Source organism: Macaca thibetana, chromosome 3, assembly GCF_024542745.1.
Source record: "Macaca thibetana thibetana isolate TM-01 chromosome 3, ASM2454274v1, whole genome shotgun sequence".
Classification (NCBI taxonomy): Eukaryota; Metazoa; Chordata; class Mammalia; order Primates; family Cercopithecidae; genus Macaca; species Macaca thibetana.
In genome coordinates this window covers 7,966,012-7,993,529 of record NC_065580.1, presented here as the reverse complement: position 1 = coordinate 7,993,529, position 27,518 = coordinate 7,966,012, and the positions used below count along the sequence as shown (strand labels likewise).

The 27,518-nt window shown below is 56.6% G+C and overlaps 3 protein-coding genes across 11 annotated transcripts in view; 1 reads left to right on the top strand and 2 right to left on the bottom strand.

Annotated features, from left to right (window-relative positions):
• Positions 1-4,678, top strand: part of NUB1 (negative regulator of ubiquitin like proteins 1) — a 33,310-nt gene extending 28,632 nt beyond the window's left edge. For all 3 annotated transcript variants that reach the window (XM_050785842.1, XM_050785843.1, XM_050785844.1), the window contains 4 exons: positions 385-531; positions 2,104-2,199; positions 2,872-3,049; positions 3,292-4,678. In XM_050785842.1, the coding sequence (XP_050641799.1) occupies positions 385-531; positions 2,104-2,199; positions 2,872-3,049; positions 3,292-3,470 (600 nt within the window). In that variant the 3' untranslated portion in view covers positions 3,471-4,678. The remainder of the gene's footprint in view (positions 1-384; positions 532-2,103; positions 2,200-2,871; positions 3,050-3,291) is intronic.
• Positions 1-27,518, bottom strand: part of ABCF2 (ATP binding cassette subfamily F member 2) — a 196,276-nt gene that overhangs the window by 157,762 nt on the left and 10,996 nt on the right. The gene's annotated exons all lie outside the window — the stretch shown is intronic.
• The window catches only part of WDR86 (WD repeat domain 86), a 36,042-nt gene continuing 12,747 nt past the window's right edge, over positions 4,224-27,518 (bottom strand). For 2 of the 7 annotated variants that reach the window (XR_007724560.1, XR_007724558.1), the window contains exons 2-9: positions 26,722-26,863; positions 21,952-22,372; positions 11,349-11,484; positions 8,118-8,221; positions 7,858-7,986; positions 7,143-7,303; positions 6,678-6,791; positions 4,224-4,643 (exon numbers count right to left, since the gene is read on the bottom strand). Coding sequence is in view for 4 of the 7 variants with exons in the window: in XM_050785869.1 (XP_050641826.1) it covers positions 7,239-7,310; positions 7,858-7,986; positions 8,118-8,221; positions 11,349-11,484; positions 21,952-22,372; positions 26,722-26,863 (1,004 nt within the window). In the remaining 3 variants the exon portion in view is untranslated. The other 5 variants (XR_007724559.1, XM_050785869.1, XM_050785871.1 and 2 more) reach the window with 5 other exon arrangements.

Below are 27,518 nucleotides of genomic sequence, written 5' to 3'. Positions count from 1 at the left end.
CCACATGCAGAAAGCTCTTCTGCCCAGTTGCTAGAAGAGAATCCATGCACCTCACGCCTGCGACCTCTGCAGTGGGAGCACGCTGGGCTGGGCGAGTGGCCCATCCTGATGCCGGATGGCAGGGCTCATGAGGCACCTCCTTCCTGCCCCACGGGCGTCTCACTTCCACTGCCTGCCCTCAGAAGCAGCACTTCCACCACCCCTCTGCCTCTGTGGCACCTCTGCCATTTGGCTGGGTGAAAAGAGGTAGACAGAGGTCCTGCTGTGCTTTGCTTTGGTTTTTTGGCTTTGCCTGGAAACCCCGAGAATCCTGCAGAGTGTAGACTGAGATGCTGTGAAATCTCAGTCCCTAACTTGGGATGGGACTTTGCTGTTTTCCTAAAGGAATTGGCCCAAATAAGGAAGGAGGAAAAAGAGAAGAAAAGACGCCGCCTCGAGAACATCAGGTCTCTGAAAGGGATGGGCTACTCCACGCACGCAGCCCAGCAGGCGCTCCACGCAGCCAGCGGGAACCTGGACGAGGCCCTGAAGGTAGCCGCTCCCTCGGGGCCTCTGGCCTTGTCCTTGAGCAGTGGGTCCTGCCCAGAGCTCCCTCCATGGCTCTCGGGCGTCCTCCCAGGCTCACTCCTATGGGCTGGCCCGTCATCAGATCTGAAGGGCAGCTTTTTCCTGGGCTCCAGCCCCAACAGAGGCCATGTGAGGCCCCATGAGGCCCCATGCTCAGTGCCTGGCCCAGGCCTGGCTCCAGAACACGGTGCCTGTCCACACCAGCGGAGTCCACAGGCCAGGACTTGATGTAGGGTTTGTGTGTGCAGCAGAGTGTAGTGTAAACAGGCCGTTTCCACAGCAGAAAAAGAGAATGGTAATTCAACTTGCAGTATAATTGTTTGGCATTAAAATTTTAACTAAGTATCTAGTTTTATTTATTTAGTCCATAGTACATGTTGGCAAAGGGGAAGCTTCTCAAAGAACCCCTCAGGAGTGACAGCAGGTTGGGATCCAGACAGCAGTGACTTTACCTGGGCCGCTTCCTTCCCTGTGTTGGAGAAGCAGATGGAATCCTCAGTAGGGCAGGTGCTGTGCTGCGTCTCGGCAGCTTGGTATGGAAGCGCCCTCCGCCCTCAGCCCCGCAGCTCAGTGAGAGACAAACTCAGAGCACGCGTGGTAGGGAGTCCCCAGGGGTGCACGGGAGGCAGGGGGCTGGCTGCGTGGAGGCAGCAGTCCAGGCAGATGCTGGGGCAGCATGGCAGGCAGGAGCTAGCTTAGGTTGTGTGCATGCTGGGGGCGGGGCTGGGGGCAAGATGGGGGTGGAGGCAGGTGGAGGGCAGGGCAGGTGTACCCGTTTGCCCTGCTGAGGTGGGTGTGGGTGCAGCAGGCACGGGGGTCCACCCTGCCTTTGTCTCTTATCCCTGCCCTGTTCCCTGGAAGGCTCCACAAGTCAGTACTTCTGTTACGATGTATATGTATATTTAATGTATACGTTAAATTTTAAAATTGTACTTGAATATCTACTTTGATTTTTTTGTGTTGGAGAAATATGAAGAGGTGGGAAATTCTGAACATCCGAAGGGACTGATGGGTCTCGAAGTAGATTGGAATTATAGGAGTAGCACATAAACACCTCCAGTCAACACAGAAGTATTGAGTGTTGGAAAGGAAAGTCTCCACAGAGTCTTTTAAGATTAAGTATTGTGTGACGAAGAAACCAAGGGTCAAAATAACTCTACTACCTGCCTGATATTTTAAGTCTAGAGGGCATGACACTTTCAAAGATCAATCAGGCAGCCCTGAGCTGCTTAAGAGACCTTTCTGTCTGTGGCTCTGACGAACCGTTTGCTTGGATGCACTTCCGCCTGCTCTCGTCCCTTCCTGCTCTGTCAGAAGGGATCTTTCCCCTGACTAGTCTTGCTCCTCCTTCAAACCCCAACTGTCCCGGTCTCTGGCTAGAAGCCTTCTGGGCACATCAGCCTGGGCGGGAGCCCCTTTCCCTGCCTCATAGCAGCAGAGGACGGCTGGGTCTGCCGAGCACACGGCAGGGTGCGGTGCCTGTCTGAATGTGTGAAGAGCTTAGTGATGGGTAAAGCGTGTTCCTGTGTGTTTTAGATTCTGCTCAGCAATCCTCAGATGTGGTGGTTAAATGATTCCAATCCTGAAACCGACAACCGTCAAGAAAGTCCTTCCCAGGAAAACATTGACCAAGTGAGTGACACGTCTTTGTGCCCTCAGCTTGGACAGCCTTGGGTGGGGTTGCTTGGGGTAACGCGGGTGAATCAGGCCGCAGGACTGGGGGAGTCCGTGCTGAAACCTTGGCTCCCAGGCTCCAGGTGTAACCTTCCACCTCAGAGGCCACCCACGCAGCAACAGAGGGCAGGGGAGGCCTCCTTGGAAAGCAGGAAATCTGGGGAAGTGTCAGGAAGCTCTCTTTAGGTTTGCCTCCTTTTCCTATGCACCGCTGTTTACATCAGTCGCATTTATCTGCCTGTGACCTAAAAGGATGTCACTGTGACCTGTGAAACCCATCCAGCTTTGTGTCCCAAGTGACAACTCTGTCCACATTTGTCCCCCCACACGCATTAGCATGCCTGTATGCTGTGGCCACTGACCTCACGGTGCTCGTGGTGAGACTGGCGTGGCGCCTTGCTCTCAGCCCGAGGTCACTGCCTGTCCCGAGATGGCTGCTTACTGACGCACCTGACTCGAGTCTTCCAAGCCCCCCTTCCAGGTTGCTCCACGCTCCCGTTGCACAGAAGCATGACTTGTGCCGAAAGGGCCATGGTGCGCATGCCGGGAGCTCTTAAATATGAGAGCCGGCTGTCTGCTCGTTGTGGGTGATGGGGGTGGCCGAGGCTGTGACCCTGCCCTCTCCCCTAGTTGGTGTACATGGGTTTTGATGCACTTGTGGCCGAAGCTGCGCTGAGAGTGTTCAGAGGCAACGTCCAGCTGGCTGCCCAGACCCTTGCTCACAACGGAGGAAGCCTGCCCCCCGACCTGCCGCTGTCGCCGGAAGACTCTTTGTCTCCGCCAGCCACATCCCCTTCTGACTCTGCAGGTAGGTCTGAGGTCTCTGAGGGCCACGTTGACAGCAAAGTGTCTTCAGAAGCCAACAGATGGGGCTGGTACCCTAGGCCACGTCAGACATGGAGACTGAGAGGGGCGTCCCCTAACGTCGCTGGGCTGGCCGCCTGGACAGTGTGGCCAGCAGGAGGCACAGTCTGAAGTTGACTGTGGTTGTGCAGTGTCCCCAGGACAATCCTCACATAATTCACTTACTCCCGTGGTATTTTATTGTAGGAACCTCTAGTGCCTCAACAGACGAAGACATGGAGACAGAGGCCGTCAATGAGATACTGGAAGACATTCCGGAGCATGAGGAAGACTATCTTGACTCAACTCTGGAAGACGAAGAAATGATTATTGCAGAGTACCTATCCTATGTAGAAAATATGAAGTCAGCAACAAAGAAAAACTAAATAATGAACAGAAATAGTGCTAATTTTCTGCTTATAAATGCTATCACTATGAAAAGGCGAATGCAGCTCTTTCTGTTCTTACTTTTTATCTGAATTGCAAGTTCCTCTTTGGGTGTAGGAGGGGGCGGGCAGGGGACAAGGCCAGGAGGGGTCCCAGGGCCTTCATGCGTGGTCTCGGGGAAGAAGCTTCCTCTGGCCTGGTGTAGGTCGTTCCATCTGCCTCCCGGGTCTGCGTCCCTAACCCCTTCCCTAGCTTGGTGTTCTACCCTGAAATGGGAAGGAACAGAGGTCCCGCAGAACAGGGATCCTGGGGAAGGTGTCCAGGGCAGGGTCCTGGGAAGGGCATCCCGACCACTTCCTCTCCAGCTGTGGCTCCATCTGCCCGGCTTGCCTGCCTCATGCACCCACTGCCCATGGCCTTCCTGCTTCCCACGCTGCCATCTCTGCCAGGGTGCCCCATGGGTTCCTGTGCCACCCTTCCCCTACCCCTCAAATCATCCTTTAAGTCTTCTTCCAAGTGCTGTGGGGCATAGTGATGAGGCGCTGGCCTTGGGGGCCACACCAGGTCGCAGCAGACGCCTTCAGCCTGGGGCTCCAGTGTTTTATGCACTTAGTTCAGTAAAACACGCCCCGGAAATTCAAGATTGAGTGTCAGACTTTATATATGTTCAGCATTCCTCATTACAGAAATCTTTTACTGAATGGGAAAGGTTTAAATGCTAACCAAAGCAATTTATTTTTAATTAATATTTGTAGACGCTGTGCTGTCATACTGAACTCACTGCTAGCTAAGAGATCTATCAGAGGCTTAGATATATTTTCTCCAGGTTTTTGTGGGGGTTTTTTGTTGTTCTATCCATGTGACAGAGGCTCTTTCTAAAAGTATGTAGTTCGCTGTGTGTCGGCTCCAGCAGTAACCATCCTCACTGCGCCACGTACTCCTCTGTAGATGTGCACCCAGTGGGGGCTCCTTCCAGCCCCAAGACTGCAGCAGCAGCCAGATGCCGAGTGGATTGAGTTCCAGGTGCATCCAAGACTTTTCCTCCCTTCCAGAAGGCACTGACTGAAGACGGATGGGTCATGTGGGACCGGCTGAAATGCTCTAACCTTAGCGTGGGTGGTCCAGTTTGGACTGATGGGAAACTTCTTGTCATTCTTCTTAAATGGATGATACTGATGGAAATAAAAGGTGGAAAATATATTCAAAAGTTGTCACCCAGACTTTACAGTAATTGACTCAGCCTCCCCAGCTGCAGGTGTGGAAAGCGTCTGGGTGACTAGTGCTTCATCGTGATTGCAAGATGTTTGTTTCCAGTGAGTTTTGTGAGGAGATGGAAGGATGACCTCAGAGGCAGCAGAGGGCACCTGCTGTGAAAGATGCCACATGCCAAGTGGGGCTGGGGTGGATCCTGGGCAGGGGACTGAAATGCACCTATCAGGGTTTGCCTCAGAAGTGCCTGGTGAGCTGAGGTGACGTGAAGTCTCAGCCTCATTTGACACAATGCCACACTTGGATTTGGGGCCTGAATTGAAGCTTTTTGCTAGCAAGTCGCTGTCCTGAGCTTGGTTCAGGCGTGTCTTCTAGCTTCCCAGCTGTTTTTAGCCATCATAGAAGCAGTGACACACCAGCAGGCCCCAAAACTCTTCCCTGTCTTGTAAAGAGCGAGCTGCACAGGAAGCCGGTTGTGGGGGCAGTTCTGGGCATGCGCTACATCCAGGACGGGCTGCCCTGCAGGCATGGAGACTCGGGCCAGGCCTGCTGTACCTACAACTGACCCTGTGGAACTGGACAGGTGGTGGCGGAGGGGGCAGGAGGGTGCTGAGGCTGGAGAAGGAGAGACTGTTGCAGAGGAGGGGGCCTGGGAGGGTTCTCCTTGGGAAGTCAAAGGAAAAAGAACATTCTAGCTGTGGGACAAAGAACAGTCTAGATGTGGGACAAATGAGATAGTATTTGGGGCAGGACAGTCTGAGAGTGACATGTTCATGGCTGCCAGAAGGTGTGAGTTGTGGGGAGAAGAATGGCGGCGGATGGTATGATTGCTGATCACAGTGGGGAGGCTGGATGCCACTAGAGGAGCAGGAGTAGGCAGGGGCGTGTGGCAGGCAGGTGAGGGCAGCCCATGCCAGCATGATGGTGTGCACAACTGGTTAGGTGTCCTTGATGCTGATCACTGCCCTACCGTGTCCCTGTGTTCCTGCCCATATGTCCTATGGGTAGCTCCTGTCCTTCCTCTCTTAGCCAACTCAATCAATTTATCAAAAGCAGACACCTCGTTTCTTCGTTCATAGCAAGGCGACAGTGGTGTGGCTGGAAGGGGACCAGGCCTGGGTTCAGGAGATCAGAGTCTCTCACTCACCATGTCTCTCTGGCTCTCAGAAACCAGAGAGAGAATGGACATCTGGCTGTCTTTATGTCCTCAGCATCTCGCAAAGCTCTCTGTGCGGTGGGAGTAGAAATTACCCCAATGTGTGTTGCTATAAAAATGCCGAGTGAGTGCAGCGCCCGTGATTTGGGTCCGCACCCCATTTGGTTTCTCTGGATGGCTTGATGCGTGCTCCATTCTCTGATGTGGTTGGATAAGGTGGGGACTGGAGCTGACATATCAGTGAGGGGCTGCTCAGGCCAGAGTGCGGCATCACCAAGCAACAGTGTCTTCAGCAGGCAGGAGTCAGTGCCAGCGTCTGCACAGGCTCAGGGCCGGCCGGCAGCACTGCCCGCAGGCAGCACTCAAGGCGGTTCTCTGGCCTGCACCTCCGGAACCGTCCCTTCAGCACGATGGAAAGCTCCTCTCTGGTAGACACGCCCCTTGCGGCAGCCACAGGTCCCAGTGGTTCCGGGTCGCAGCAAGACCTGGCACAAGACCTAACACAAGACCCCAGGTCTGTGTGTGCTTAAGTCTCACCCAGAGAACAGTGCGTGGTGCCGTTTCTGCGGCTTCTCCTGCACCGATCTGCTTGCCTCCCAACCAGCCCTTTTTCCTGGGGTGGAGGTCGGGGTCGCTTTGGTTCCCAGGGTTTGGAGGTTTGGCCTACAGGAGTTACAGCGCCTGCGTCCCTTCCTTCCTACTGCCCACAGTGCAATCCCTACCTGTTCATCCGGGCGAGGGTGGACCCGTCCATCAGGCCTGGCAGGTGAGCCCTCGCGGCCCTGGCCCTCTCTGATGAAGTATTTTCTGCATTAACACTACGAAGTGCACGCTGCTCTACCTGAAAGGGCTGCTCCACTTGAAGGGGCTGCTCCTGCAGCAGATGCTTCTCTCTGCAGCGAGATGATGAGCTCTTCACGGCAGACACTGTCACCTGCAGCTTCTCTCCTGGCACCTGGGCCAACCGGGGCACATGGATGCAGAAAGCGGCACCACCAAGGGGCTGAAGAGCGCCCCCTCCAGGTGCTGTGAAGGGTGCTGAGGGGCCTCCTGCAGGGCCTCTTGGCAGACTGAGCCCCACTGGCCCCTTGAGCCCCTGCGCACAGGGCTCCCCTTGGGTGCTCGGTGGCTCTGGCGTGTGTGTTGCACCTCCCAGCATCAGGCACTGCCCTGACTCCTGTGCACGAGCCCGGGGATGGGGCTGCTGCCCGTCCCTTCCCCCTCCCCCCACTCCAGGCCCTGAAGGAACTTCCCAGATTCATGCCAGAAAATGATGAGAGCTCCCAAGCGGGGTCCCCGCTGTCACCTGCACAGGCTAAAGAGCCGCTCCCTTGCTCCCTGGCCTCTTCCAAGTCCACTCCCTGCACCAGTGACACTGGCGGCAGCCCCGCATCTCCACAAGTCACCCCCAAAGCTGCCCAGGCCGGTGTGAGAGGCAGAGGGCAGGAGGCCCGCCGCCCTGGGTTCCTGGAATCTCAAGATCCGAAAGGAAGCTAAGACTCAGTTTGCAAAACAAAAAGAGGACACAGGAGTACTTTGAACTTTCAGGCTGTGTATTTTAGTTCCCCCCAAGGCCCTCGAGACAGACAATTTGCCAAAATAACCAGATTCAGTGGCTTCTGTAAAGTCACTTCCTCTCAGCAGGAAAGGCCCTGTTTCCTGGGGCTGGGGGAGCTGGGGCAGTCCGCCTGCAGCCCCTAAGGTGGGAGGGTCCCTGAGACTAGGCCTTTCGCCAGGTCAGGGATGGGGGAGGGAGGGCAGGAGTCACCCTAAAAGGGAAAAGAGGGCGGTCCCGAGGGCGAGCACTCCCGCTCCCAGCGCCTCCTGGCCACCAAAGAAAAACCAGACGCCTGCGCCGGGCTCTCCTCCCGCCCGGGCTTCCTCGCTCCTCCCCGGCCATCGGGCGCCACAGCCGCGGGGAGCAGGGCAGGGCGCTCTGGGAGCCGATGGGCGTCTGGGCTGGCGTCGGCAGGGCCCCCGCGGGGTCAGGCCGGCTGCAGGGGCGTGGCGGCGCAGCCCACCTTGTTGCTGAAGAGGCGTGAGAGGCTGCGCGTGGGCGGAGGGGGCCGCGGGGCACCTCGGAGCCCGCGCACGTCCCAGAGGCGCAGGGCGCCGTCGTGCGAGGCGGTGTAGAGCACCTGGCCGTGCACCTGCGGGCGCAGGGGCGGGCGTCACTGGCGAGGCGGTAGGCGGGGGGGACGCGGCCGCCGGCATGGATGGATCTGGGCAGGGCACCTTCCCTCCCACGGGCAGCGGCCCTGAGCAAGGCGGAGGGACCTACCTGGATGCAGTTGATGATGAATGTGTGGCCCCGGAACACCCTCCGCAGCTCTCCAGACTGCGCGTCGAAGGCCCGGGCGCAAGCGTCCCCGCTGCCCGTGAACACTGCGGACACACAGGGCGCGCTGGGCCTTCCTCCTTCCCTCCCTCCCTGCCCGGCCCCCCGCAGGCAGGGATGGGGCGGCGAGAGCGTGACCTAGGGCGGCGAGAGCGTGACCTGGGGCATCTCCGGGACTCCGCCCCACGGGGGTATCCTGAGGCTCATATGGGAAGTGGACAGCGCCCCTCCAGAGAAACAGGGATCCCCACAGTTATTGGGCTCCACCCTGCAGATGCCTGCGCGCCAGCTAGCCCTGCCCCTGCTGAACACCGCCCGGGCCCAGTCCCCACTCCGCGGTTTGGTGAAGTTGGTTCCCGTGCCTGGTTGGGAGGACCCTGCCTGGGGATAACCGTAAGGTCCTCCAGTTGCGTCCGCCCACCTTCCGCTGCGTCGCAGCCTTATCCTCCCATCCTCATTAATGGATCAGCCCCCAAATCAAAGCCCAGTCCTCTGGGATTCATGATCACGCAACCCCAGGACCCCTAGCGGGGGCGAGCCTCCGCCCTCAGTCTGTCTCCTCCCCCAGGTGGCTCTCTCTCCCTGGGGTTTTTTCCTAAGAACTTAGTCCAATCGTTTTCCAACAGCAGCCTGCATCTGTCACCTGGAGGCTTAGCCACAGAGCATGGGGCCGCATCCCAGAATCTGTTTTAGCAGACGGGGCCTGAGAATCTGCATTTCTAGCCAGTTTTAAGTGACAAGCTGCTGCTAGTCAGGAAGCCACACTGAGGATGTGGACTACAAGAACTCACTTGGCCTAGGCTGGGCTCTCTGAAGCCAACCCTGTTGCTAGGACTTGAGGCAGACAGTACACCTGGCAGACGTCCCAGGAAACGCTCACAGGGAAATGGGAGGTGGAGAGGGAGGGAGGAAGTCCTGGTCTGTCAATGAGCAGGTAACTACGGTGGGCAGCTAGGGCGCAAGCCTGCCTGGGACCTTGGGGAGAAGGGGCAGGACCACCTGGGGGTAAGGGTGCTGGGCTACCTATCTGAGGGTGCTCTGTGGGTACTTGTTCCCCAGCCTTCTTTTTTTTTTTTTTTTTTTTTTTGAGACAGGGAGACAGGATCTCACTCTGTTGCCCAGGCTGGAGTGTAGTGGTGCGATCATAGCTCACTGTTAACCTTGAACTCCTGGGCTCAAATGATCCTCCCGCTTCAGCCTCCTGAACAGCTGGGACCACAGACATGCACCACTACACCCAGCTAATTAAAAAAAAAATGGGGGGCTGGGCGCAGTGGCTCACGCCTGTAATCTCAGCACTTTGGGAGGCTGAAGCTGGCGGAGCAGATCACAAGATCAGGTTTCAGACCAGCCTGGCCAACACAGTGAAACCCCGTCTATACTAAAAATACAAAAATTAGCTGGGTGTGGTTGGCACACACCTGTAGTCCCAGTTACTCGGGAGGCTGAGGCAGGAGAATCACTTGAACCTGGGAAGTAGAGGTTGCAGTGAGCCTAGACTGCACCACTGCACTCCAGCCTGGGCAACAGAGCAAGACTCGGTCTCAAAAAAAAAAAAAAAAAGTTTATAGAGACAGGGTCTTGCTATGTTGCTCAGGCTGGTCTCGAACTACTGAGTTCAAGCGATCCTCCCACCTTGGCTTCCCAAAGTGCTGGGATTACAAGCATGAGCCACGGTGCCCAGCCTGTTCCAGCCTTTCTTTAAAAAACTACAGAGTGAATGGCCCCAGAGGACAAGTTTCATCTCTGGGTCTCTTTCTAGCCCCTTTCTGCCTTCCCCCCACAAACTCAGAGACAAATGGACATGGCCTGGAAAACCCAGTGTGACTGCTGAGCTCCCCGTGGGTGGGAAGAGGATCAAAAACAAAGTCTGGTCATCCCACAGCCTTGCTGGCCAAGACCAAGAACCGAGATGGGCAACAGTGGGCTGCAGGCTCCGCTTTCCCTGCAGCCTCCATGCCCCAGCTGCATGGGGAGGTGTTCTAGGCGGCCACCCGCCGGAGCTTTTGAAAGTAGAACCTTCGAAAGTAGAACCTTCCTCGTGTTCAATTAGAGGACCCAGACTTGGGAGTAGAGCCGTAACCACACTTCCAAGCTTGGACACAGGAACAAACGAAAAATAATTTTTCCCTGTCAGACACCTGAATCCTGAGGGCATGTCAGGATCTATTTTCAGATATCTGCATTCTATCTTCCTCCAACACCTTTGCTGTGAGGTCAACTTGAATATTCCACTGTGACTCTTCCCCCACCCCGTCTCCTCCCTCCCAGAGGCAGAGCCAAATGGCCCGGGTGTGTGACAATTTGAGACCTGTAGGACAGACAGCTCATTGCCTGTTCAACAAGCCATTTTGCCCTTCTTTCTTTCCAAAATAACCCTGATTCCATCTTGGCATCAAATTCCTCAAATAAAAGACTTTATGATTCACTATCTCTTGCAGACAGAACGGTGACAGAGAGGTATGTGGAAGCCCTTGGATGAAGCTTCCAGGAAAGATCTTAAAGGGACCAACTCAGCTAGAAGACGCGTCCTTTCACCCTTCCATCCTCTCTCCCTTCCTGCCTAAAACATGACACGATGGCAGACACTGTAGCAGCTATCTTGAATCATGAGGCTTCTTTAAAGATAGAAGGTCTGTGCTAAGGATGACGAAGCAGAGTGACAAGAAAGTTGGGTGCCTGATTACTTTGTGGAGCCACTCATTCCAGCCTAGACCATCAGCCTCTGAAATTCTTCTACCTGAGAGAAAATAAACCACTACCTCATTGGAACCACAGCTACCTAGATTTTCTCTTCCCTGCATACAAATCCTAAGGCCAAGTGAGGCCAAACCCATGTGGTCCTCGAGGTGGCTGGATTAAGGGGTACCCACTGTCTCACTTGGAAAATTAAGATGTACCTTTTGGGACGTGCTTTTGAGCCGAGACCCTCCCAGCAGTCCAGTCTCCCAGGCTGTCCTGGAGAAAGGTGGGGAGGAACCACCAAACCCTTATTTGGACCTTCTCTGCAAACCAGCTGCAGGCATGGGTGTGTGGAGAAGGACGGGGCACTGCCATTGGACATTGATGATTGGCAGCCGAGGCTCAATGAGGGAAAATTGCATAGGAAGTAAAGAAGCAGGGAGGAGAAGCCAGGCTGGGGTGGCGCGGGTCGTGCCGGGCCAAGTCACTTACAGGTGCCCGCGTGGTACTTGAGGGCGCTCACGTTGCGTCTGTGGGCCGTGAACGTGCGCACACACTCCCCCGTGTCTGCCAGCCAGCACTTGACGGTCCTGTCCGCGCTGCCAGAGTACACGAATCGGTTCACCAGCTGCGAGGAGGAGCAGGGAGGGTTGGCAGCTGGGGCAGCTCTGAAGCACCCCAGATTTCTCCCTCTATAGGGGGGGAAGGGGTGTATACAGGTCTCAATGGTGAAACCGTGGGTGAGCCTGGAATGGCCCCGCCACAGGCCCCACCAGACTGCCCGCTTCAGCACCCAAAAGCAGGCAGCTCCTCCTGCCCCATGGGACAGCCAGTGCTCCGACAGGGCTGGCCGCTCAGCCCCACACTGCCCTGAGCCAGTCCCTGGCACTCTGCCCCTCAGCTGCTTCCCCTGAGGATTAGGATGTGGACTGCCCCTTCCTCCAGGGGGTGTGTGGGGTACAGGCACTTAACTGCTTGCTCTTGCTGGCTGAGGAAAGGGCTTCCGGAGAAGCGCTTTCACATGCTTCAGACGGACAGACAGGACAGAGAAAGCCCTGAGCGAGGGTGTGAGGGAGACTTCTGCCAGGACTGGAGCTGACAGCTGGGGGCTGTCACGGGGTCACTGCTCCCCCTGCTCATGGGGCTCACAGCGAGAAGAGGGCCTAGGAGACAGGTTCACCCCAGCTGTCTGATGCTGCTGTTTCACAGGAAGCACAGAAAGGGCCCAGGAGACAAGGGAAGAGGCCCTCGCCAAGATGGACAGGAGTAGCAGCCCCAGGGAAGTGCAGAAACTATTAAAAATAATTCTGTAAATTTCCCTAAACACCACCCAGCCAAGAGCATTCCCAGCCAGCACCTGGTCGGCAGAGTCACAGACGAGAAGGCAAGGGCGGAGGGGCAGGCTCCACAGCTGCAGTGACCTGGCGCGATGGCACAGGAGACAGGCGCAGGCTTCATGCCCCAGAGAGGCCACCTGCCACCACTGCTGGGGCCCAGGAACCAGGAGTCAGAAGCAGGTCAGGCACGCAGTGCGCTTCCCTTGTGGTCAGCAGGCAGTGGGCCCACTGGCAGGCAGGCAGTCCACGCTGGCCACTAGCATCCCGAACATGTCCCTCCTAACTTTCCCCTCACAACCACGCTCCGGGTCACTTTCCGCTGTCGGTCCCCCATATTATCTCCCTGTTCAAATCGCGGAGGAAAGGGCTTCCACGACCCAGGCCACAGCCCAGGTCAAAGGAGTTAACTGGCCTTGGGCCAATCACTGTGGCCAGAGAGGGCAGTGGAACCACAAGGAGCACAGCGTGGCCTCTGGGAGGCAGAGGCTGTGGGTGCTTCCTGTGGACAGTGGCCTGCCCTCCCTCAGGCCCTGCGCTGAAGCCCTGCTGGGGTTATGGTGGGCCCCAGCCCAGGCGGCCTCCCTAACTGGATGGTCCCCTCCCCAAGGACAGGGATGTGTGTGACTGCCCACCTGCCCATGTCAGCTTTGGCAGGGTTCCAGAACATTCCTGCACTCAGACCTCAGCCGTCTGCACCACCCAGGAGCACAGTTCCTGCCAGTAACGTGGACAGCAGCAGGAAGGACAAATGGACCTTCCTGAGCCTGCCAGGCACACAGTCAGCCGCTCACAATCTTCGACAGCCCCTCCGCTTCCTGAGAAAGACCACCCCTCCCCGCCTGGTGCCCGGAGGCCCTGCAGGGCCTGGCTTCCCTGGCCCTACCTTCTGGTTTCCACTCCACACACCTGTGTCCACACTGCTGCCCCAGGACACCTGGGCACATGCCTTCCTCCCAGGGTTCCTACAAGTCCTCCTTGCCCAGAAAGCCCTTGTACCGTGATCCTCCCTTTTCCTTCACGGGCAAGTGGAAGCCCAGGACCCCTCTTCGCACCACCCCCGGCCCGCGCCGTGTCTGCATCCTGGAGGCCAGGCTGACCACCGCCAGCGCAGCATTTCCTGGCCATCTCCCCACCACGTGGCCGGCTCCAGGGCCAGCCAGGCTCCCTGTCCTCGAGTCCCAGTCAGTCACAGAGCCTCTCGGACTCTAATGAGAGGAGTGGGCAAGGGCGGAACGTTTCAGACAAAGACCCCCAAGGACTGGAGAGCTTCGCAGCCCCACACCTCTGTGCTGCTCAGCCCCTGCACCAGGGAGGCTCGCTGGGTGTCCAGGGCGGGAGAGGACAAAGGGAAGGCCCTCCTGCTGTCTGGCAGCCGGCCCTCACCACACCGGGCCTGTGAGCACTGTGTTTAGCCCTCCCAGAAGCACCCTGCCGAGCATGAGCCAGAGCCACACAGGCCGAGGGGGCGCTCCCAGCCCCAGGGTCCTCAGCCTGTGGAGGCCTTGCTGTTCCCACTAGCTGGTTTCCTAACAGGACAGGGAGAGCGAGGTGGCCCAGGGAGGCCTGAGCCAAGGGGGAAGGCAGGATGATACTGAGGGCTCCTCGCAGCCACGGTGGCTCTGAGGAGTTTCCCGGCGATGAGATCCAACCAAGCAGAAGCAGGAGAGGGCACCGGCCTGGGGCTCCACTGCTGAGGACACAGATGCGGGCCTCCAGCTCCCCGGGTTCCAAGGGAGCCCAGCAGGCGTGGGAGGAGGCCGCACAGGGCCTGGCAGGCTCCAGAGCAGCAGATCCTCCGAGATCCTCCTCCCAAGCAAGAGTGTCGGGGGACGCGCCACCCGCCTGGTGACAGCCCTGCACACGCTGTGGTGCTCACAGGCACGGGGCTCACAGATGCACAGTCTTGGGTTCAAATCCTGCCTCCACCCCTCAGCAGCTATGAGACGTGGCCAAATTACTCGTCTTCTCCAAGCTTCCACTGTCTCATGTGCAACATGAGAAACAAGGACCTCCCGCTAAGGAGGCCACAAGGGCTGATGCACTGCTGTGCGCGCGCACACAGCCCAGGGTCTGAACATGGTAACCCCTGCCCATCCCTAAAATGCAGGTGCAGTCTCTGCCCGCCAGCTCCTCGGGGTTGGGTGAGACTCATGAACTGGCACCACAGGGCTTTTGCAGCCAGAGACTGCCCCACAACATCCTTGCTGTGGTCCCCACCGGCCACAGCCTCAGGCTCACGGAAGGATCGGGGAGGTCTTTCTTTTCTCTGGCTGGATTTGAAATGCTTCGTTTCTTTAAAATCACAATGTTGCTATCTGATTTCAAAAGTGGGTGCCTAGGTGTCTGTTTTAGTTACTTTTTACAATTTACATTTGAAATGTTTTATAACTAAAATGTTTAAAACATCCCTGTAAAACCATGAAGGGACAGGGCACAGGCTCTCTCTCTCCTCCTTTACAAGGACCCCTGGTCAAGCCCAGAACCTGGGCGATCCCTCAAAGAGCAGGGGTGAGGCCGCCCTGCAGCGCAGGGGCCACCACCGACAGGGTGCCTCCTGGCTTTTTGACCTTGGGTTTGTCACTTAGAAGCAGGTCCTCACACCACCTCTAGCCCAACCATCTCCAAAGGAGGCCTGTGTGCTCCTGGCTTTGTCCCTACCTGCTTCTGGGACCCCTGAGGTCAGTGGGCTCAACCCTGCATGCAATCCTGTAAAAAGCGAGGGAGGCAGAGGCCCCTCTGGGCATGGTGGTTTCTTGGGACCTCACCTCTGCTCTTGGCCAACTTGGAGGGGGCCACAGGCTCCAGGGAAGCAAGGAGGATGCTTTGTGGCCACCTGGTCCCCAGGCTGACAGTAGGAGGCGGGGTATATGAAGCTATGGTCTGAATGTCGGTACCCCCCAAATTCATGCTGGAACTTAACCCCCGCTGTGACAGCATTAGGAAGTAAAGTGAACTTAACTCCCCCTGTGACAGCATTAGGAAGTGAAGTGGTCATGAGGGCCCCGCCTCATAAATGGGATGAGTTCCCTTTTATAAAAGGGCTGGAGGGAGCTTGTCTGTCCCTTCATCCAAGATGAAGGATGTGGCAAGAGCAGCCGCCACCAGACATAGAATGTGCTGGCACCTTGACCTTGGATTTCCCAGCCTCTGAAACAAGTGAGAAATACATTTCTATTACTTATAAATTACCCAGTCAAAGGTGTTCTGCACTTTTTGTTTGTTTTGTTTTGTTTTTGAGATGAGGTTTCTCCATATTGCCTAGGCTGGTCTTGGAACTCAGGTCTCAGGTGATCCACCCACCTCAGCCTCCCAAAGTGCTGGGATAACAGGCGTGAGCCACCGTGCCTGGCCCTCCAGTCCAAGGTATTTTGTTATAGGAGCTGCAATGGACCAAGACTCTGTGAAACTGCACAGTGTCCTCTTTTCCTCCCCAGCCTCTGGAAAGGCTATCCATGTGTTTATCTCTACAAACCAAAGAAGCCTGACATGTGTGATGTGGGTGGTGCAGACACCACAGCTTGGTCAAACGCACCATCACCGGGCGGCTCACTCAGGTCCCAGCAGACGCCCCACACTTGGCCCACCAGGAAACCTCAGCCACTCTCTCCCTTGCCTCTTGACTTGCAAGCACACACGCTTCTTCAGCAAAACGATTTCAGAGGTGACACACTGGGGCTCGCAAAGCCACTGTGGGGGCCCAGGACTCTCAAGGGCACCTGGAAGGAATTTGCCCGCTCCTCCCTGCACGGGGCAGGGGGCACTCACCAGGCCTGTATGCACAGGAGACGGATGCCTGGAGGTGAGCATGAGGCCTCTCTCATTTGGAGGTAGGGGAAGGAGATAAGGTGTCATAGACCACGGGTCAGTGACCCCGACTGCACGCCGAGAGCAGAGAAAAGCAACAAGCAGGTCTGTGCTTCACTCTCAGATGGCAACGGTGCCACCTGCTTCACAGGGTTTCTGGGCTGTGGTGGAGGAGCCACACAGACCTGTGTGCAGGTGCCACGTTCCTGAGAGCAGTTTGTGGATGGGGGTGTCGGTGAGCCACGCTGGCTGAATGCATAATCTCCAGCCCAGCAGAGCACTGAGGCAGAGTGAGGGTCCCAGGCAGGCCACGGGGCAGGAGCCGCAAAAGGATTGAAATGCAAGAGCGTGTGGGGTGTAATGGCCAGCCCTGGTGCCACGAACCAAGGGACAGTCAGAGCTGGGGGGGACGGAGCACTCGCAGGGCCAGGCTGTGGAGCAGGGAAGGAGCTAGAGGGGAGGAGATGAAAAGTCCCCGGTTCGGCCCTCAACGACGGAGCTCTCCCAGTGAAACAGACCAAAGCCGGAGCTCACTGCACACCCCCCACATCAGGACCCCATCTGGCCGCCCCAGGGGCAGCCATTGTATGTCCTCACTTGGCAGATTGTGAAAAGGGAGCCCCCCCACCACAGTCAGGGGGCCTCGGGAAGTTGCACAGCGTCCTGAGGCTGCGGGCAGAAGGGATGGTACGGTGCCCACCTCCCGTCCCTTTCCCTCTACACGCACCTTAAGAGTCATTTCACTTTGGCAGTTCCTCAAAAAGCTGAGCAGAGAATTACCAAGTCATCTGCAGTCCTACTGGCAGGCACAGGCCTGAGAACTGAAGGCAGGATGCACCAGATCCCGTCCACCCATTCACAACAGGTGAAAGGTGAAAGCAACCCGTGTGTCTATCAGCAGGTGACGGATAAGCGAAACGTGGTGTCCACACACCAGGGAATATTTATCAGCCACGGAAAAAGGAGAGAATCCCACCATACGCCACAACACAGATGAACCCTGAAGATCTTACGCTCATGAAATAAGCCAGACAGGAAAGGACAGATCCTGCAAGACTCCACTCATGTGAGGACCCAGAGTCATCAAATTCAGAGACACAAAGCAGAAGGGCAGGTGCCCGGGCAGTGGGGAGTCAGAGTCAGTGTTTGATGGGGAACAGAGTTCTGATTTGGGCTGATGGAAAAGTCTGGAAATCATGGTATGATGCTTGCACAACACCGTGAACGTGCTTCACGCCACTGAGTAAACACTGAAAATGGTTGAAAGGGAGGTCCCAGCTGATCCTGTGGGTCCCCCTCTTGTGCTTCCTGGACCCGAGAGGGCCAATCAGGCCCTTCTGGAAAGGCAGATCATGAGCCACACTTCCAGCCCGTCTGACAAAGGCTGTGGCGGCGATGGCCTTCTGTCAGAGAAGCCACAGAGGGCAGGAGGGAGAGCTGACAAAGCCACCCGTGGGGGCGGGGACTGTCGAGGGCTAGGGGATGCCAGACCCAGAAGTCCTGCTTCCCAGATCTGCTCATGAGGCCGGCCTCCTGCCCTGGCTCCCTGCCCCTGAATCTGTGTTTAGGACAGTGTGAGAAATGTCCCATTGCCCCAATCAAACCTAGCTTGTAAGACAGCAGCCTCTAACCCCTGCAAAACTCCAATGTTCTGAGTGGTGTCAGGTGAAAGAAATCATATACAAGGGAAGAGAAAGGCAAGATGGTCCCTTCCGTGGGCCGCATGGTCCCCACACGCAGCTGGGTGAGCTGGGAGCCCGAGCGAGGCCGAGGGGCTGACTGGATTCTGCTTCTCTGAGCACCGGCTCTGGGGCCTGACAGTCCTTTTCAACAGGCAGATCTGGAGGAGTGGGAAAAGGTGCCTTCCCCACCCTGTGGTGGGGAGAAAGAGGGACTCTTAAACGTGGGCAATGTCACAACACACTCAGATGCACCAAAATGTCACCCAACAGATTTCCCAAGGGTTAAGAAGGTGCTGAACAATTAGGGAGATGGTGGGAACAAACTGAAAGAAACCCTTGTCTACCTAGAATCTAGAACTCAAAGGACAGGGACGCCCCTCCTCCTCGGCCCCCTCCCATGCACCGTGAGGCTGACACCTTATCCCACCGTCCTGGGCAATGGGGGCCCTTCTTCTACCTCAGCCACCAGGCCTTCCCCAGTGAAGCGGGCTATCACTGAATAGTTACCTTAGTGACCACCTGAGCAGCGACCAAACCACCAGACGTTTGGATGCCTTCAGTGCCAGCTGCTCTTTTTGCAAAGGCGTGTGCTGCCTTCCTTCTGCCAGCCCCTTCGGATGCTCAGGGCAGGGCAAGGAGTGCCCAGCTGAGACGCAACAGCCAGGCTGGAGCCAGCCATGTGCTCCCCAAGACTGGACGTCCTGGACCCCAGCTCTGACCGGGGGCCCCAGCCTATACTGCAGCCTGATGCTCCCCTGTACCCAGGCCTGGGCCATGTCCCCTCTCCTGCCTGCACGCCCCCATCCAGCCGGCCAGCAAGGCCCTCTCTCCATGTGCCCCCCGCTCCCCAAGCCTCTCATACACCTTGACCCCCACCCAGCCGCCACTGACTCCTCATCAGGGAACAGGAACCCCCTCCCTGAAGGGGACTTACGCTGGAACTTAGGGTTTGTTTTACAGGGGTAAAGCCCCAGAGTGCTCGACCATGAGAGCATCCCTGTGTGGAGAACATGTAACCCCTGAAGCCCCCACCCAGGGAGTGGCCTTGCCCATGCCTCCTGCAGCTTCTGACCCCTGTGGAGCGCCGCCCATTCACTCGCTCATCCCGCGGGCCTGGCTCCCAGGTGGGGAGGCCAAGTCTAATAGTGGAGGCAAACTCCACCCCTGCCACTACCAGAAGTTGAGACTCTGGGGCCTCCGGCCGCCCAGGGATCTCCCAGGCCTGTCACAGGCTGTGCACCCTGCACACCGTGGGGCTGCTACCCAGGCGCCTGCTAGGTCCTTCCTTGCCTTCTTGCCTTCCTTCTGTCTGTACGAGACCTAATGGTCCTGAGAGGCTCACCTCCACCTCCCAGAACCTCCCACCCCCAGTGCATTCCTAGGGGATCTCAGCCCTCATGGCAGCCCTGCCCATCTCCATAGCTCCCCATTCCTCAGTCCTGGCTCCCTGCACCCCACTCTTCTGCTAGGGCTGAGCCCTACTGGCCACCTGGGCCAGGCTGTCCCTGGCTGTTCCCATGGGCACCTTCTGTCCCCACTCCTCTTCCCATTCAAATTGCTTTGTGGGGCTGCCTAAGTTTCAAAGGGAAAGAAAACAAAGGCAGAGTCCACAGCCAGAGCCTCTGCCCCTCAGGGGCTCTCTCTTCACACCCGTCGACATGTGTGCCTGCGTGGCATGTTCGTGGGCATGCATATACGTGTGTGGCTTGTGTCTGTGCAGTGTTCACACATGTGTGCATGTGTGCCTGTGGGGTGTGCGTTCACACGCATATCATGCGTGTGCATGTGGAGTGTGTGCGCCTATGCCTGTGTGCACACAGGTGTGTGGGGTGGGAGCTGGCCCCCCTGCACTCTCTCCTTTTGCCTTCCTGACTCTCTGCCAGGACACCCTATGCTCCCACTCTCCGGGAAGAACAGCACAGAGACCGTACGGAATAGCCTGGGGAACGAACCTGGGGGATCCCGTCACCCCTGGGGTAGGGGCAGCTATCACCTGGAAGGACAGTGCTGCTTTTCTCCCCGGCCAGTCCAGCACCTGCCTCCACCTGGCCAGCGGCCTCTCTATGCCTGGGCTGGTTCCTCTCTTTCATTGGCGACATGAGGGCGAGTCACCAGCTCCACCTGGGACAGGCCTCCTAGCGAACTCCCGGCCCCTTCCCCTCCCGACCCCCTGCCCCAGCAAGCTCAGAGCACAGACATGAGCCAGGTGGGGAGGTCTCAGCCTCACTCCACACTGCCCGCCATGGAACTGCCTGCCAGGAAAGAGGCCTCAGATGCCCCCAGCTCTTTATGAGTCTCGGCCACTAGTGCCGACTCTCACGGGGATGCTGGGAGACTAGGAGAGCTGTTATCCCCACCATCATCTGACAAGTAAGGACACGGAGGGAGGCTGGGGAGCGTGAAGAGTGGTGGAGTGTGCTCCCCAAAACACGCCCCTTTAACATAAGGATGATGTCGAGTTAAACGAACGTGAAAAACAGATGTGAGCAGCGCACCCTGACCTCTTCCTTCCTGAAAACAGGAGATCAAGAAACAGAAACATTCTTATCACCAGAGGTGGGGCCGAGGCCAAGGGGAACCTGTGCAGACAGACCCTGTGAGCTGGGCCTGTACCGCTGTGCCCCTTCCCCACAACGAGCTGCCCTCCCAAGCCCCTCATCTCGCAGCATTTGCTGATTTCCTTCTCTTTGTCCACCCATCCCAACGTCCTCAGGTGGGAGCTGAGTTAGAGACGTGGGGTTTACGTGCCCCACCCAGCATCTCAGGGACCTGGGTGACCCTCCTTCCACGTGAAAGTGAGCCCTTCCCTACTCCCCCGGTCTTAGAGCCCCGGGGCTGCCCTTACCCCCAGAACCCCAAATGGGGTCCCTGGCCTGGCTCTCCTGTGGGGTTGAGCACAGCAACGCCTGCTCAGGGCTGCCCCAACTCCAGCCCTGTCGCCCGGAGTCTGTCCCTCACATCTTCTGCGGCTTCACTGAGCACCAGGTGCTGGCAGCAATGCACCCCAACCACTTGCCTCAGGGGTCGGGCCCGCCCTGGAGCAGGGCAGAGGCTGGCCAAGACCGAGCCGGGAACATCTAGACCCCAGCGTGGGGGATCACACCCAACAGGTCCTCCGGCCAGGCACACCGTTAGGTCCTTCACAACAACAGCAGCAAGGATGGTTGCAGTCGCGGCGGCTAAGGGCTGCCTGGCAGCACTGTCCATGCATCTTCCATTGATTCACCAAATCTCCACAAGCCCACGGATGGGGCAACTTCACACCATAATCCCTTATCCAAAACCTTGGGACCACGCGTTTCGGGATTTTTTTGGCTTACAGACACACTCCTGCATCTGCAGTAAAGGTGTGAGGACCCTCAGGCACTGGGATGACGGAAGCACACACAGTCACAGGTCTCTTCAGGCCAGACTCTGCCACCAAGAGTTTTCGTGTCAAGCTTAAGAAAAATTTTTTTGTTTTTTGGAACTTTTTGGAATTTTTTGGATTTAGGAATTAAGAAGGAGTGTAATCCTCCTTGTACATGTGAGGAAACTGAGGCCCACAGAGGCTGGGTGGCTTGTCCAGGGGAGGCAGCAGAGACGGGGCAGCAACCCCACATCCCACAAGGCCACACCATTACAGTGCTGTGTGTTTCCTCTATCCTGGTTGTCGGCTTACAGCATGACAGGCCACATCCCAGTCCCCAGGCCAGGAGGACGGAGCCCAGGAGGCTGCCGGTGTTCAGCCTGACAGCACAACAACAAACCAGGACAACAGTCAACACCTGCTCCAGGCGCCCTGCAGGCAGGATGTGCCCCAGCCCCGGCCCAGCATGCACACCCAGAAGCTGAGTGTTACAGGCTACGTCGTGCCCACCCCAGATTCACATGTTGCAGCCCTACCTGGCCCCTGTACCTATGAATGTGGCCTTGTGGAAAGAGGGTCTTTAAAGAGGCAGTTGAGTTAAAATGAGTTCATACGGGGCCCTAATCCAGTATGACTGGTGTCCTTCTAAGAAGATATTAGGACACACACACACACACACACACACGAGGACAGGGAGAAAGCAGCGCTTACAGGTTAAGGAGAGGCCTCACCAGAAACCAATCCTGCGGACCCTGTATCTTGGACTCCCAGCCCCAGGACCGCGAGGCCTCTGTGGCACTTGCCAGGCCCCCATCTGCAGCGCTTTGTTATGCAGCCGAATCACGGACACCTAGGGCAGGGCGGCAGTGCAGGGGGTGACCCGGGCTCCCCTGGCAGCTGGGTGGGGACCAGGACAGTCTCACCTCCAGACAGATGACGGAGCCCTGGTGCTCCCGGAACACCCGCAGCTGCTCCCCACTCAGGATGTCCCAGGCACGGATGGTGGCGTCGGTGCTACCCGTGAAGGCCGTGTGGCCGGGCGTGTCCAGCACCAGGCACAGCACTGCGCCCGTGTGGCCCCGCAGTGTCTGGTGGCAGCAGCCGCTGGCCACCTGCCATACCTTGGCCGTGCCGTCCGTGCTGCCAGTCACCAGGAGCCCCCCAGCCACGGCCTCCTCCACACAGGGAGCGCTGGGGAGGTCCCACGGGGCAGAGTAGGCTAGAGGCAGCACGCAGTTTCGGTGGCCCTGGAACTCCCGGGATATCTGTCCTTTGTCCAAGCTCCAGACCCGAGCTGTCCGGTCGTAGGAGCTGCTGAAGAGCTGGTTGTTGGCAACCAGGATCCTGGGGGCAAGAGGGAAGGGGTCAGGGATCAGAAGGCATGGGTTCCAGAATCCACACAGCCTCCCAACGGGCCATGCTCAGCACTGCAGCTAAAATAACCTCTCCCTGTGTCTGCCCAGCTTGCCACACTCACCTTCCAAAGTCCAGCTCAAATTGCCCCCACCTCCAGGAAGCCACCCTGATTCCCCTCATGCCCACCCTTCCTTGCCTGCCCCTAGGCAGGTACCTGTAGCAGGGACCAAGCTTATATACTCTGCTGGGATCCCTCCAACATCCCCACAGCAGTTCTCCAGGAGCAGCGGGAAGGGGGTAGGGGTAGGGGGTAGGGGGAGGAGGTAGGGGAGCACAGCCCTCCCAGCTTGCCCAGAGTTGAAAAGCTTCTGGGGATGCAGGGTTTTCAGCCTAAGACTGAGAAAGTCCAGGGCAGAGTGGGACATGCTGGTCACCCTGGGAACAGGGCCGGCTCAAGGGGCTGGGCCGGGGCACTTCAGATGAGGGCCCTGCGAGGCTGGAGAGCACTGGGAACTCCCATAGTGCACCCAGGGGTGCTTGTGGGAGGCACAGCCAGGAATCATGCCACAGCCAGTGGCGGCCTCTGCTGCCAGCTCTCATGGCAATCCCCATGCAGACTGAGGTCACAGCCTCAACAGGGTTCCAGCCACAGGGCTGGGAACTGGGGGTTGGGTAGCCAAGAGAGTCCGTCTGTGATACCTTAACTTGTATTAACCTAATTGACTCTCTCTTAGCTGAGAAAGCTGGACAGATGGACTCCATTTGGCTCCTTCATTTGCAAGACATTAAGGGTTCCTTACCCACCCTTCCTCAAGGACTTAACTTGTGCAAGCTGACTCCCAGCACATCAAAGAATGCAATTAACTGATAATTGCTGTGCAATTAACTGATGTTGTGGCAAGCTACACCTGCAGTTCCCAGGAATTCGCCAGATCGATAGTACCGAAAGCCCCAGCGTTTGTGTCCGGTTGATAGCGCCCAAAGCCCAACCTTGTGATGGATTTAAAGCCCCGGCACCTGGAATTGTTTGCTTTCCTGTAACCATTTGTCTTTTTAACTTTTTTCCCTGTTTTACTTCTGGAAGATTGCTACAGCTAGACTCCCCCGCTCCCCTTTCTAAACCAAAGTATAAAAGAAAATCTAGCCCCTTCTTCCGGGACGAGAGAATTTTGAGCACTAGCCGTCTCACGGTCGCCGGCTAATAAAGGACTCCTGAATTCGTCTCAAAGTGTGGCGTTTCTCTCTAACTCGCTCGGTTACAACACGTCCATGCAGTGCAACTGACCGACCATGGAAGACCAAGGCCCCCACATAATATTCACGACTCTTATTTTCATTTTGATGAAAACCAAGAGCTCCCCAGAAAAACACACATTTGCAGTAGCTGCACATTCAGTGCAGAGCTTTGCACAGAACCTCAGGGGGTCTGCACACACACCCTTGGTAAGAAGCCCTGCACCCCAGAAGAGGAGACCGCCAAGGGATGTGGCCGTGGCTGCGCTGGAGCAAGATGCATCCCTGCCAGGGTGGGACCCTCCTGAATCAGGACCTCGGCCAGACCTGCTGCTCCTCCCGCCCTCCCGAGAAGGGCTTGCCGGCCAGCCTGGTGTGGACAGGAGACCCACTCAGGGGACAAGCCTGCTGCCTCCCGCCTCCGCAGGGTCCCAACAACATTCCTCACTTCCCACAAGCAGCTCAACAACACAGGCTGCACTCAAATGCCAACTACCACTTTCCAGCTGGCTTCTTCCCTAAGACCCAGATAGGATGATTTTCACGAAATGTTTTTTTTGTTTTGTTTTGTTTTTGAGATGCAGTCTCACTCTGTTGCCAAGGCTGGAGCACGGTGACGCGACCTCAGCTCACCGCAACCTCCACCTCCCAGGTTCAAGTGATTCTCCTGCTTCAGCCTCCCGAGTAGCTGGGACTACATGTATTTTTAAAGGAAATGATGCCTTGATGCTGCTGAGGCAAAGTGCGGGAGGAAGAGGGTGTAGTGGGAGGAAGAGGGTGTAGTGGGAGGAAGGGCACAGCGGGAGGCCTTGGGGCATGGAGGGGGTGGCTGAGTCCCGCCTGGTGTGAGAAGGCAGGGACACCAGGCCACTGAGCCATCGGTGACCCCGAAGCTCACAGGCCTGACCTGGCTCTGAAAACATGGGAGGAAGTGAGTTCCTCAGGGATCTCACTGATTTATGAGGACAGTTACTTAATCATGCAAATATCTACACAGAGCTGTGGGTTTGGAGCCGTGACTGATCCAAAATAGTGTGTGTATTTGTATGTGTTGTGAGCACATGTGTACATGCGTGCATGTGTATATGTATGTGTGTGTGTGTGTACACGTGCATGTGTGCTGTGTGTGATGTGTGCCTGTATGTACTTTGTGTGTATATGTGTATGTTTTGTTGCTTGTGTAAGTTGTGTGTCTATGTGTGTGCATGTGTGTTGTGTGTGCATATGTGTAAGTTGTATGGGTGTATATGTTGTGTGCATGTTGTATACGTGTGTAATTTGTGTATGAGTGTATATGTTGTGTATGTGTACACATATGTGTAAGTTGTGTGTATGTTGTATATGTATATTGTGTGTGTGTGCACGTAAGTTGTGTGTATGGTGTATATGTATGTTGTGTATGCATGTGTATGTGTGTGTACGGTGTATATGTATGTTGTGTATGCATGTGTATGTAAGTTGTGTGTATTGTGTATATGTATGTTGTATGCATGTTGTATGTGTATGTAATTTGTGTATGAGTGTATATGTATGTTGTGTATGTGTGCACGTGTGTATGTGTGTGTGTATGTTGTATATGTTGTGTGTGTGCACGTAAGTTGTGTGTATGGTGTATATGTATGTTGTGTATGCATGTGTATGTGTGTCAGTTGTGTGTATGGTGTATATGTATGTTGTGTATGCATGTGTATGTAAGTTGTGTGTATGGTGTATATGTATGTTGTGTGTGCATGTGTGTATGTGTCAGTAGTGTGTGCACATGCAAGAGTAAACCTGGCCGAGCATGATTTCTACCTTAAATGGTCCAGTTTTGCTTTTGAGAAGCATCTGACAGTTGTGGGTTTGGCAGCTGAGGGCCCACTGGTCACTGCTGGCAGGCCTTCTCCCTGCTGAGCCCATCGTAGCCTCTGCCTGACTCATAGGAGGGTGCTCCCCAGCCCCATTCTCCTCTTCCTTGGCAAACTTCTTTCTCAGGGAAGTCAGAGTGCTGGGAAGAGGCCAGTGGAGCTGTGAGCCCTGAGTTATCTGGCCCCTTCTTTACCACCTTGTGGGCTGCCTGGGCAGGTCTCAGGGCCTCACCTGCTTCAGCTGAGGAAGGCTGGGGCCAATCGGGCACCCTACCTGATGTCTGCATACCCCCCATTCACTCTAAGAAGTCCCCACATCCCTTCAGCCTCCTCCTCAGGGTGTCACCCAGCTCCCTGCCCGCCGACTATGGATTATCGGTTCTGGCTACAGCCATCTGGGACTCCAGCGAGCTGGGCTGATGGCTCTCACTGCCTTTCCTGTCCCCCCTGTGCTGGTCCACTGAGTAGGGGTTCCCGTCAGAGCTCAACCAGCAGCATCCCTCTGGCGGGGTTCATCCTGTCTGGTCTGTGCCCTCAGCCCCACCTTCAGGACCCCCCAGTGCCAGCCTGCACCACCCTGTCTTTACTTGGGTCAGCTTCCAGGCAGCGCCCCTCCTCCAGTGCAGCTTCCAGGCCCGAGGGGCACCAGGAGGTTTCCCTCAGGAGTCCGAGGCGACCACCACAGGTGACTCCAACAGTGTCCAACTGATCTGATCAGCAAAGGAATTTCCATTGCTCAGCTCAGACCCAAATTCATTGAGAAAGGAACAATTCCAACCTTCTTGAGAAGGAGGGGCTGGGATATTTTCCACAGCCACAAAGAAAGGAGAGGCTTAAAAATACCCTCAACTCCATCTTCAGAACAATCCCCCACGCTCCTCCTCCTGCAAACCTTTGTCCACCATCGGGTCTCAATTAAACCATTTCCTACGGAATCTGTCCCCATCCATATGAGCTGCAGGCTCTGGTGCCTTTCCCTGCACCCAGCGGGGAGCTGCTGTGCCCCCAAGGGGAAAGCATTAGGCTCAGTTCAGAGGATGGGCATTGCCTCCCTGCCCCACACGCAGCCGTGGGCACTGAGCTTGCTACCTGTCGTGGGTCCACGTCACTGGGTGCTACTGACCACCTCCCAGCTGTTCACGTTTTTACTTCCCCAGAGAGCTGAGGGCCCTCACGTGCAGGGGCCCATATCTCTGACCCCTCAGCCCCACCAGGGGCCCATGGTGAGACTTGGCTCAAGCCCCCAGCCAGGCTGACCTGTTCACAATGGATGTGTGTCCTCGGTACACCTGCAGACACTGCCCGGTGAGCACGTCCCACCTCCTGATGGTGCAGTCGGCGCTGCATGTGAACGCGGCCTCATCCTCCAGCTGGCAGAAGGTCACATAGCTTTCGTGTCCTGCAGATGAGGGACAGGAGAGATGTGAGCATAGTGGGGATGAGCATAGTGGGGATGAGCATACTGGGGATGAGCACAGTGGGGATGAGCATACTGGGGATGAGCATACTGGGGATGAGCATAGTGGGGATGAGCATACTGGGGATGAGCATACTGGGGATGAGCATAGTGGGGATGAGCATACTGGGGATGAGCATACTGGGGATGAGCATAGTGGGGATGAGCACAGTGGGGATGAGCATAGTGGGGATGAGCATAGTGGGGATGAGCATAGTGGGGATGAGCATAGTGGGGATGAGCATATGGGGGATGAGCATAGTGGGGATGAGCATAGTGGGGATGAGCATAGTGGGGATGAGCATAGTGGGGATGAGCATAGTGGGGATGAGCATAGTGGGGATGAGCATAGTGGGGATGAGCATAGTGGGGATGAGCATACTGGGGATGAGCATAGTGGGGATGAGCATAGTGGGGATGAGCATAGTGGGGATGAGCATAGTGGGGATGAGCATAGTGGGGATGAGCATAGTGGGGATGAGCATAGTGGGGATGAGCATAGTGGGGATGAGCATAGTGGGGATGAGCATACTGGGGATGAGCATAGTGGGGATGAGCATACTGGGGATGAGCATACTGGGGATGAGCATAGTGGGGA